At 36.1% G+C, this 12,964-nt stretch overlaps 1 protein-coding gene across 1 annotated transcript in view; it reads right to left on the bottom strand.

The window, feature by feature from the left end:
• Positions 1-12,964, bottom strand: part of LOC123314849 — a 358,596-nt gene that overhangs the window by 257,783 nt on the left and 87,849 nt on the right. Inside the window, exon 3 of the mRNA XM_044900234.1 lies at positions 230-310. Within this exon, the coding sequence (XP_044756169.1) occupies positions 230-310 (81 nt within the window). The remainder of the gene's footprint in view (positions 1-229; positions 311-12,964) is intronic.

The following is a 12,964-nucleotide window of genomic DNA, read 5'->3' as shown; positions in this document are numbered from 1 at the left end:
TTGAAAGAGATAATGAAGGATTAAAATTCCAATGGAACATTAAATTTTAAGAGACTTTCATGCAACTGGGTGTTACGACATTCATAAAGGGAAATACTAGCATCTGAGCTGATACTACGATACGATTTGACTAGTATTCTTGAAAGAGAATATAAAAACAGTATACATATTCGGAATCTAATATCCACTTTCTTTCTTCTACAATTCGTATAACAAGAAATTCACTCACCTTCATATGGTCTACTTGAGCTTGAACGAGTTGAGACTGAGCCAACTGGTCGAAGTTAAGAACAGCGAAAGTGCCCATATACTGAAACAAAAGAGAGACTAGACTGATCAATCATGCATTTCACTTTTTTAGGCGTCTTCCTCCCACAAATTTGATAAAGTTCAAAATTACGAATAAAATGCAAAATAACAAAAATGTAATTTTGATTATGGGGATTTCAGAAAGAGAACTTTTTTTTTTTGAGAAACACAACTATACACCCAAAATAGTCTCAGGTTGTCATTGAATTCAACAAATCAGAGTTAACGAACAACTTTGCACAGAGGATGAATATACCGACCCTTAAATTTTCCATTAACTGAGCATGGTTTGAGAATTCAATGCTAATTTAACTTTACGGAGCATGAATTGAAATCATTCTTGATTAAAAGAAAGTAGTGCTGTTTTCTAGAGAAAGAACCAGAAAAAATCAATCCACTAGACCTTAGTCTGAATTATTGTGCTTCATTACAAAGAGGTGTCAGTGCTCTAGTTTGAACACTTTTTGGAATGTACAATAAGAAATTGAGTACCTACATTGGGTTTTGTATGAGGTTTTCAATAAATTATTTTTGGAAGTGTTGTTTCAAAATGTTTATCATTAAAATTGGAAATCATTCAGTAGTTTCGTATTTTGGGGACCACTACAGAAGGAAATAACAAGAATTAACTTTTGAAATGGGATATCCTGATTCATCTCGTAATTTTTCTGGAAAATAATATTATCTGAATTCATTGGATATGGAATTCATTTGTATTAAAATGTTTGAAATTATTCATTCAAAAATAGCTTCGTAAAATCGAGGTAACCCCGTTCTTTTTCACGCTATCTCCCATCTTCCTAAATATTTGGATAGTTTTTAGTCTTTTAGAGAGTTAGTCCAAATAAACTGCTCCACATGAGTCAGGGATATTGACTTAAATTGCAAAAAAATATAGTTAAAATAAGATTTTTGTGATGAAAATTAATATTAATATGATTTCAAGTTGCAAATTAATTTAAGCCTGTAGGTCTGCAGCGCATACAGGGTGGTTAAGAAAAATCGAGTGAAATAACTAAATTTTATTCCCAGAGAATTCAAGCATTTTAAGACTATCAATACAATGTATGGCCTCCACGGGCATCAATAACAGCTTGACATCTTTTTTGCATACTAGACAAGAGGTTGTTGAACATTTCTTGAGGATTTTGGTTCCATAAACGGGGCAGAAGCTCTCTCAGATCATTTAAGGATTCTGGGGTAGGTTGATGATTATCTAATCTTCTTTGGAGCATATCCCATGCATGTTCTATGCAATTCAAATCTTTTGAGTGTGGAGGTATTGGTAAATGTGGAATACCAAGCTCCTCGCGCGCATTCTCAACTATGGCTGCACGGTGCGGTCTAGCGTTATCGTCTAGAATTTGAAAAGTTTCACCAATAGCAGCGTGAAAATTTGGCACAACATTGTCAATGACATGCTCACTACAGTGTAAGGTGGTCATATTCCCAGGATAAATGGGTAGATCTGTGCGCCCGTTGAAACATATCCCGGCTCATCCCATAACACTACCCCCTCGGAATGGATGGACATCTTGGACATAGCGATGATTACGGGGTATGCGTGGGATTGTCCATACCCTTATTCTTCGAGAATCTGGAAATCGTCCATATGTGGATTCATCAGTGAAAAGGACACTACGCCATTGATCGTTCCAATTGATATGTTGCCTTGCCCATTCCAGTCTTTGACGCTTATGGTCACGTGTTAATGGAACTCCTCTTAATGGACGTCTAGATTCACCTCTCTCAAACGTCGTCTGATGGTTTCGATGGAAACATGGACCATATCTGCACATTCATGAAGACCAAAAATCCACAAAAAAGGCGACCAGATTGACGAAATGTCTCATACTGATTTTTATTGGATCGATTCAAGTTGTTATTGAGTTTTAAATGATTTTAAAGCGATTTTCTCGAAGATTACATACTTTTAAAAACGATTGAATACGATATCCCTAACTCTTGTGGAGCAGAATATTTCAGCATATGTATTGAAATTTTTCGACTTCACAATTTTTAGTTTATGTAATAAAAATGAGGAGTTTATCTATTTATTTACAATAACTTTCAGTCAATTGCATGCATACTGAAGATTCGCATAACGATTCGCGAAAATTGTGGAGAAATAGGTCACGATACTCGAATCAAACTAAGCAGTAACTTCCATTCGAAATATCGCATATTCCTTTTCGATCTCTCCAGCATCTGAACTCTCCTCGAAATGAAGGAAACCATTCGAGTGGAGTTCTCGAGTTCCTTTCTCTCCGCATCAATTGGAGGAAAGTAGTGAAAATGGATATTTTCCGAATGCATCCCAATGAAAAGACCTAAATGAATTTCATCATTATATTCGGGAGCAAAATGATGCCCTCAAGCCATTACACATATGATCCGTGAAAGTAGGTCGAGTGCTCAGCATCGCGACAAAGATACTTGTACGTACGTCAAACTCCAGACCCTTTTCACTCCCAGCGTCACATTTCCATTAACTTGTCACCCAGAGGCGAAACTTTTAAGACTATTCAGGAACTTTTTCTCTCTCACTATACCTTATTTGAATGTGGAAGTAAACTTACCGGCTCTGGACGTCATTATTATTACTGAAATATTTCTGAGAGCATATTTACGCACCATTGAGCATTATTCAAATTTGTTTTTAATATTATGAAAAAATCAAATGGAAAATCTTTTGGGAAATTACAGGTTTTTCCAATTAATGTTTCTATATTGAGTCATAGGAGAAGCTCGTGCTCATCTGAAGAAATATATCGATGTTTAATCCATTGAATAGTATAAGGTCTGCCAGCCAAATTCCCTTTACAAGTACCTTTGACGAATCGTGATTTTTTGACGAAATTTTCCGTTATATTTTCGAATAGGTGAATTTTTATTCGGAGGGGGACATATTTTGAGGAGAATTGTAAGCCGAAATCTCTCCAACCCTAGGTGTAGAGGCTATCATCAGAATCATCCCTAAATTCTTAATAGGGATTAGGGGGTGAGATTTACCTCAATTGAAAGATCACTTGTTCCAATACATGACTACTATGATTTGCAACTTTCTATTGATTCCTTGAAGTAGTTACAGGAGGGGACAATTTGAAAACTTGCCAGGCCAATAAATTCTCAACAAGGATGTTTTTGAAGAAAAAGCCGGAACAGGTCAATTTTCAAAGGGAGGGGGACATATTTTGAGCAAAATTGAAAGCTGAAATCCCCTCAAACCTAGGTGTAGAGTCATTCGGGGCAACTGTGCGCACTTTTGCCTTTCAAGCCATACCCTGTTTCAAATGTTGAAGCTAGGAAAATTAAAACATATTCATAAGATAGAGAATTTTCTAATCTATAAGAAAACATCAGAAAGCAAACAAACAAAAACGTTTTCTTTCCGCAAAAAAGAATTTAATAGAGAAAGTCGGAGTGCGTTCACATGCCCCGTATTGCGGGTAAGTGTGCGCACCTTCACGGGTTAAGTGAACGCAGTGCTTAGTGAACCACACAATCAAAACAAATTACAAAATAATGTCATCAAAATGTTACAATATTAGAGAAATGCTGTTTATTGTCAATACAGAAGCGCCTTTTTACAAGCAGTGTATTATTGTTCGTGCCACAATTCTTGGTGAACACAACACTTGATACATTCCCCTGTTGGTGGCTCTTCATATTTTTCTGAACAAATAGGACAATATTGATCGAGTCTTAACCAAGAAAATCAACAATGTCATAATTTATTCCTCACTGAACTAATGCCCATAAAATGAATCTATGCGCACACTTACCCGCGCACACTTTCCCCAGTAAGCCAAAATTTGAATTGACGTTCTTATAGAGTTGAGCAGCTAAGAGAACCTAAAATTTTTTATTATATATTCAGATTAATATGCCCATGATCGAATAAAATATTGTTTAACACTGAGGGACTCGGAACTTGGACCTGGCAGAATGTGCAGAGGTGTTAAAAATTAACAAGAAAACTAGTGAATTTGATTGATTGCAAATAAAAAGTTAAAGAAACGTGGCACGGCGCACTCCTATGAAAAACTAATATGGCGATTCTGCGCCCTTGCTTCACCCAAATGAACCCCTCTTTCATACATTGCATAGTCGAGATATACGCACTGGGCACACTTACCCACTGCGCTCAGTTACCCCGAATGACTCTATGTCGCGATAAGGATGTTTTCAGAGAAAATGCCGGAACAAGTCAATTTTTATTCGGAGGGGGACATATTTTGGGCAGAATTGTAAGCCGAAATCTCTTCAACCCTAGGTGTAATGAATAGGGAAGGGGGTGAGAATTACCTCTACATAAATACTATGGATTGCAAATTTTTATTGATTCCTTGAAGTAGTTACAGGAGGCGACAATTTGAAAACTTGCCAGGCCAATTATGTTTCGACAAGGATGTTTTCAAAGAAAAAGCCGAAACAGTTCAATTTTTAAAGGGAGGGGGACATATTTTGAGCAAAATTGTAAGCCGAAATCTCTTCAAACCTAGGTGAAGGGGCTATCACCTCTAAATTCTTCATAGGGCATAGAGGGTAAGCTTAACCTCAATTGGAAGACAATATGTCCTTCTACATAATACTATTGTCTTCCAATTGAGGTATAGCTCGCCCTCTATTCCCTATCAAGAATTTAGGGGTGACAATGCCTACACCTAAGATTGAGGAGATTTTTGCTTACAATTCTGCTTGAAACATGTCCCCCTCCGAACAAAAATTGACCTGTTCCGGTTTTTACTCTGAAAACATCCTTGTCGAGACATAATTGGCCGGGCAAGTTTTCAAATTGTCTGCCCGTGTAACTACTTCAAGGACTCAATAAACATAAACCATAGTAGTCATTTAGAGGGTCAAGTGATCTTTCAATTGAGGTGTAGCTCACAGCCTATTCCCTATTGAGAATTTAGGGATGATTGCTCCTACACCCATGGTTGAGGAGATTTCGGCTTACAGTTCTGCTCAAAATATGTACCCAAAATATGTAGAAATTGACCTGTTCCGGTATTTTCTCGAAATCATCTTTGTCGTGAAATAAGTGGACTGGCAAGTTTTCAAACTGTCACCCTGTATGAAATACCCTGTACTTTCGTGACAGTGTCCATCTCCCAAATAATTGAAAAATGCGTTTTACCGATGTTGAAGAAATTAAGAACTCCTTGCTGCTACTCAGTGTATCATCTCGTCACAAGTACCCTCTGGCACAATTGGTGCCCCTTGCAGAATCTGGCAAATTAGCAAGATGACAAATTCCTTTCATTTCAATGAATCAGTTCTGATTAAAGTAAGAGAGAACTTTGAAGTGGTAGCGGTATGCCGCCTCTGAAGTTTATAGCATTTCCCTGCTTTCCTTTTCTATAAGCTTCTCGGGCTGGTCAACAGACCTTAGGGCATCTGTATATCATAAAGTTCGCCAACTTTCTGCCTCTAGTTATTCGGTCAGAGTCATGGCAATTTCGGACAGTAGGATGAGTTGGGAATTAAGGTTTTCTTCGTCCTCTGTTATTCGCACTATGAAAAGAAATGTTTGCTCATCTTCTATATCCAGGAGGATAAAGCATACATTTACTTGGCACCAGATAATTTCAAACATGAAAAGTTTTAAATATACACGAAGCATTCTCAAAATATGCATAAAAATGTGAAAGTTGGCAATATCATCCATAGTAAAAGGTATCTTAAGTTTTTCATTATAAGGCCAGCATAGAAAGAAACACTCTGGACGAAATATTTCCACATTAAAGTCTGTCTTATGTGTATTGAACCTCTCCCTACTTCCTCTTGCGATGATTAAAAAGGATTCCTACTTTATCTTTGGGTTCGCTTTGTTCACTTTCTATTTTTAGGGTTTCGTTGATACGAAGATACAAACTGCACCCTTACGAGACTCTTCTATCTGCTGTCCTTCTTGTGGTACTTTTTCTCTTTTCGTTTTGAAAATTGAATTATATACATGCTGAATATCCGGTGGACACTTCGAAGATCGTCAATATGGTCCCCTATAATTTAGGAATGAAAAAGCCACCCCAAAAATTTGTTTCATGGGAATATTTTTTCTTTTACATGCTATGTTATTTATAAATTAATTTCTGTTAGCTTGATTCATTTTGATCTAATTTCTTTTTAAATTAAATAGTCTTTGAGATTAAAAAATAACATATCCACAGAGAAGTTGTGTGCGTTATAAAGGCTGCAATTATCCTCAAACTTACATTCATCTAGTAGGCCTTCTCATTTCCATAGCATGTCTGCTCAATTTCATTTTCATCAGTTTGCTGGTTCTCAGAATGCTCAATAAATATCAAACTGGAAACAACAATTCCGAAGAATTGTCGTGAACGGGCGTAGCAAATCCCAGAGAGGTTGAAGCATTTAAACGCAACTGCAGACCGGTTTCTGGATCATTGTCCCTCATCAGTATAGTGTAGCGCTAAATACTCTAACCAGAGGATGAGTTCATGAACGAAATCAGGGCGACGTTTGGAGAAATTATTTCAATTCTCATCACGATCAGAAACATACGAAAACATATGAAAGTCCCACACTATGTTTTGTCAGAGAATCACGCCTATAATTTTCTCGCAACTATTCATTCACAACCTGCATACACAAGTGGAAAAAAAATAGGAGAATACACTACTATTTCAGTTTTTTTTTGGTAAAATGGTTCAAAATTCTGCTCGGGTCTCAGTCAATTTATTATTTTTTGCACAACAACAATGATATTTTGTTACACACATGCAGAACCAATGGACATTTCTCTGATATTTGTAAAACGCCCCGTACCACCTCCCTCATAACAATTGAAAATGGAATGTTCCCTTCTATATAACCCAGCAAAGTTCGAATGCTGAACCAATCAGAAAATACATAACTCCGCTGGTATCCAAATTCAACGACCCCATATTTCGAATTATTGCAGGCATAACTGAACGATACTAAATTCGGTTGAACTTCATGACGCAGCTACAAATTGCGGTATATGCAATTTTCTAATACTCTACAACATTATTATTTGAACTACATTTCGCTCTGTGATGTTGCAAAAACGATTAATTTCATGTTAATTGCACTATCAGAATAATTGCATTTGTCCTTTCGATTAATTGTGACGCTTTTATTGAATCAGCAGTTAAAACATGAGTGTTTCGAACGAATGAGGTTATGATTAAAACGAGAGTTTAGGCCGAAGAGAAAATCACTTGGAAGAAAGGAATCAAATAAACTCATAAAAAGTAAAATACTCTAGGTAAACAAATCCAGAATAAATAAGATGAATGTAATAGGAGTAGTTATACCCCTATTTGTAGTGACTTCTCCTCTTTTCATATAGGTCAAACTGGCAGAAATTTTCAGAAAAGATTATTTCAACATTGAAATTCTATCATTAAATTATGCCAAGCTTAATTTAATTTCATCATTGACAATACAACACGAAAAACTACCCCAGCTTCGAGTTCATCGTTCCGCCCCAGGTGAAACCACCAATTTCGAACGGAATGAAATAAAATTCGCGGAGACATACGAGTCGAGAATTATTCACTCGGTTTGCTACAAACTGCCATGAAATCTCGAGAATCACTCAGAAGTAATATCTCAAGTTCGCCGAGGGCAATTTCTCAGAGTCTTGTTTTAAGGGTGTCACATAAAATGTGATATGTACCTCGGAAGCCGACACACGACATTAAATTCGCCTTATATCCCTGGGGATTTATCGCGATATAAAAATTAAATTTAACGACAAGAATCAGCAGAGCGCAAAGCGATGAAACTCCCTTCAATTACGATATGTTCGAGATTTTCAGCACTGTATATATTCTCCAGGGCGAGAAAATAGTCACTTTGTAGTATTGCCTTCAGCACTTCTGGCATTTAAACATACAAAAAGGCAACTTTTCAATCAAGCGTGATGAGGAATTTTTTGTTGAACCTATTCTCGAACAAGGAAGCTGAAAAATATTGTGTTTCTCATATGCTCCTGTCTAGTAGACTGAAGAATTTTCGGAATAGGATTTTATGTGCCTTTACATACACGAACAAAATAAATAAATTAATGTTCCTCTAGTTCAATCTGATATATGAACTTCCCTAGTGATCTTCATCAGCAAGGACATTCATTATTCATTTCTCAAAACTATGAAAAGATATAAGCTGATCTATACTGTTTCGACTGAGTTGTGCACTTTTATCTGGTGAAAAGTAACAAGTAATATAAACAATTATGATGATTCAAAACAGGTCTCCTCGAAGTAATCAAAACCAGTTATAAGTTGCAAAATGGCGTATACGTTGGTTATGGACGTCAACACTCCTTTCTTATTTGGAAATGACAAGATAAATCTCCAAATAAGAAAGCTTTCCAGTGAATAATTCCGAAGATTTTTCCTCTGACAAAAGACTGTGAGAACTGCACATTCATTCATATTGTTCCATTATTATTTTTTTCGGTAACATTGCTTTGAAAAACTGTATCTGACTGCATTTTTTTTATAAGATTTTTTTTATTTTCCTTCAATCCTTACGCATCAGATATTCAGAGAGTTTTTATTTTCCTATAGTCCTAATGTAGAGAGCCCCCATACAAATCACTGTCAAGAATTGCTGTTTCTCTTCTCTATAATGAAGTGGTTATAATATTGTATAAATGAAAACTTCTTATCCGAATAACTGAATACGCTTCATCTTTCAAGAACTGAATCAAACGATATAACTACAAGACCAATGGCGTTCCTTCATCCATCAGTTTGTTTTATTTTTACTGTTTCACAAAGCAACCTGAAGAAAAAATTCCCCTTAGCCTCCCAATTTCCTTCGCTATCAGAATACAAACAACTTTCTGTTTCATTATTCGAATGATAACCAAGTATTGCACTGGAATTTAATGGAAAAACGAAATTGAGGATACAAGGCATTTTTCATATTTTCGATCGTTCTGAATTTGGAATGAATAGATGCTCATGCCTTTTTAGTATCTACTATATTTCTTTTCATGTTACTGTTTATCGATAAGTTTATCTACAAAGAAGGGATCGATAATTGTATATTTCTTTCAATCTCTAGTTAGATTTAATGAGAAAATGATTTTTACGATCCATCTAGCATTGAGTTTCACAATTGTTCACATATATATTGTGTTAAATTGTGTTGAATGGTCAGTTTGAGCTTTATTTCCATTGCAAAATTGAATCCACTGAAATGTACAATGAACTGATAATTTGAGGGAAGGTTAAAGAGTGTCTATTTTTCTACAAGGTTTTTGTATGTAAAGTAAATTGATGACCAAATACCTTTCACCCTTCATAGAATGTATATGACGAACTTAGTCATACATAAAATGTAGCTCAAAATAAAAATTTGCCTGTTCTAGCATATGCATACAAATATTCGACACAACTTTAGGAGCCGAATTTTATATTGAGTAACTTTCAGTATCGTTTTGGATTGACTATTGAATTGAAATAGCTTCAATACTCGTTCTAGATACCCTCTGGGGTGTAGTCTTGTAGTATCCTATCCCATTCGAAGGGAATCTATTCTTTCTACATCATACACATGAATTTCTGTAATGACGATTTCAGAGAGCACAATTCAAGTAAGTTTTCATATTCTTGAATGATGAAATCTACATTTAGACGAAAGATAAAGAAAATATTATTTCCTCAGAAAAGTTCCCTGCATTCGAGTTTCATAACGATCAATATAACGTAGTGCAGGATTTTCCCTTTCGAGTAGTTTCCACCCTCTAGATCATACCGAGCGCCCTCTCTCCAGGGTGAGTTGAAATAAATTTTCCAGGACTCAGATTCCTTCCCTATATGGGGAATGTCAGGCTACTAAGTTCTAGCATTTCCCGTAGTTTCGTAGGAGATGAAACATCTGTTCAAACTTTCGTACAATTGAAACTCAGCACGCTATATTTCCACATAACTCCTCGAAAGTTTCACTCACAAGAGAAATATTTGCTTTGGCATAAATTAGCCTCTATTCCATGTGTTCGTTATTTTTTGAACTCGAGTTGTTGTGTAATTTCGAAAAGAAGTGTTCTATATTAACTTGGAGGAACGATTTCGTCGTGGAGTCACTAGAAAAGGATGGGAGAAAATAATTTGATTTTTTTTAACATCAAAAGGCTTGAAAACCTGAAAAGAGTCGCACAGATCCCCTGTGGTATGGATATATGAAAAAATTCAAGTTTATATTTCCAAAATAGCAAGGTTTTGAAAGAGTTGTGTCAGAAGTACACTATTTATTGATTTTCTCTTTAGTTCTTTTTCAATAGGAATAAACGATTTTACTCGACTTAAAATCGAAATTTCAATATGTCAAGAAAACTTTAATCCGATGATGATATCGACAGAGCTCTAGGATGCTTCAGGAGGGTTGAACACTAGAACAAATTGCCAGTTCATTCAATGTTACCCGAAGTGTAATATCACATTTATCCTCAAGATACTTTGCCACTGATACTGTTCGTCATAGTCCAAGAATTGGTAAAGATCGTGCTACAAAAACAGTAGAAGAGCATTTTTAACTTTTAAAATGAGGAGACAGGCTCTCAGCACTTGCAGCGTGTCAGATCAAGGTCTTTGCATGGCCAGGTACTGGTTCTCTGAAGCACAGCCGAAAGACGTACTCGTGAAGTGAATCTTTATCGAGACGCTTGCTAAGAGGGGTCTACACCGTTTTAGTGGTCAGTTCAAAAAGAGAAAATAAATATCTCACGTCAGAAACCACCAATTAATATGGGGTTTTCATTATAAATCAATTCAATCAGTTCGTCATCTCGCAAAGACAGAAATTTTTTTATTCGTCAAAAAAAATTTCATTGAAGAACAAATATTCATTCATGTTATTAACTTTCCGAGGTGAAATTATCTCTTCTATGAATTTCCACATGAAAATTTTTTTCAAAAAGTCACGCCATTGGCTACAATTCGTATCCTGGTGAAATTGAAAAAAGACGTTCTTAAGCGTTGCCATATTTTCGACGAAAGTGGAAACTATTGTAATATTCGTTACTTCTACTTATCGTTGAAGTGTTCTGGCAACACTTCCGAAGTGTTCTGGTAGTCTAGCCCTTTACTTCTTATACGGATGGCGAGAAAGTCCCGTGATATAAACTCCTCTTAAGAACATACTACAGCGAGTACCTACACTAGCGAGATGCATGGCGATATATATACTGTTCCAAATATGGTCCTTTTCATGGTAGTCGACGAGCAAGAATGTGGAAACGTCCACTCATATAAAAAAAGTTATATAGGTACTCTGTTCAAGAAGTCCATCCTTCTCGTGCAGAAGATGAAGTTGCTGACATGGACAAGGAGCTTGAAAACAGGACGTCGATGAGAGACGAAAATGATTAAAAATTCAACATCCCTCATTTCATTCGGCGAAAAACCGAAACTGCTCCATTTTTCGTCCGTTCCATGTTATTTACGAGTTTACGAACGCTGCGTTTGAACGTCCCAGTTCTCATATAATTTGAATGAAGCGATTTTCACTTGCATGAGAGTTCTCGGCGAGTATTTGAGTACATTTTATGTGCAATAAAGTATACTCCGCCAGAAGCAAACATTGTGTTTGGCCAATTTTCAATTAAGGCAACTGCTTCATTGCGGCATGCAAGTCTCTTGAAATAATCAACCACATCTGGGCTCGAGGTCGTTTTATCTACGGATAAACAAAAGATGAACCGTTTCCCGTTATAAAGTTGTTGCGGTATAGTTCCCAATTATATGCTGCTGTGTAGACTGTTTCAGCCTCCGTAAGAGAAGTAATTCAGTTAATGCGGTTCGTATTAATCAGAGTAACGATGTATTCGACGTAAAATTTTCAGAACTTTAATACGTCGGCTCTACTGTTATACATAATAGAGGATTTCAGCAGAAAAGAATTCAACTTAGAGCTCAACACAATGGTTTCTGAATATTTTCTTCGAATTTGTATTTTTTCTATTTTCAAAATTCCATGTTTCTGATAATCGAGCATAATAAATCGAAAAGAGACCTTCAGAGATTGACACACTCTTGGAGATCTATATTTTTTCCCCTAAATGGCTTGGGTACATCAAGACTGAAGACGAACATATATGAAGAAGTACTTTTAGAATATATATACTGATAGGTGCACCACCTATCGCCAGGTAGACGAATATGCTACTTAGGCCACACGTGCTGTCTGTAGATCTAGTTTCTGATGTTTAGAACGATGTATCAGAATAGTATTAGTATTGTTTTACTAAGGACCCATGATTGACGTTCGGGTTAGGCGTTTTTTTTAAGTGGTTTATACACAAAATGTCTTACTCACGATGCCCATACCTGAGAATATAGGTACGCGAAGTATCTGCAATGAGTCATCTGTGGGTGATAATAGAATTCAACTCACCGGTTTCCTTTTGCTGTTTTCAAATTAATTTCTGATGTTGATATTTTGAAAGCTTCAAAGAATCTGAAGAAAAAATGAATTCCTTTTGTAGGATCATGAGTTCAGATTTCATCCACAATTTCTGAATCTTGCAGTTTGTTCTGTTTTTCCATTCGATAGCAATAATTTCTTCAGAGGACTCTCCAGAAAATAAAACTTTGCGTAGTAACAAAAGCCTTCTCTTATCATCATCAGCAACTTTCTTCAAAAATTTGGC

The sequence above is a fragment of the Coccinella septempunctata genome, chromosome 6, assembly GCF_907165205.1.
Source record: "Coccinella septempunctata chromosome 6, icCocSept1.1, whole genome shotgun sequence".
In the NCBI taxonomy this organism is placed as follows: Eukaryota; Metazoa; Arthropoda; class Insecta; order Coleoptera; family Coccinellidae; genus Coccinella; species Coccinella septempunctata.
The sequence above is the reverse complement of the archived record's forward strand: the minus strand, read 5'-3'. Positions and strand labels throughout refer to the sequence as shown.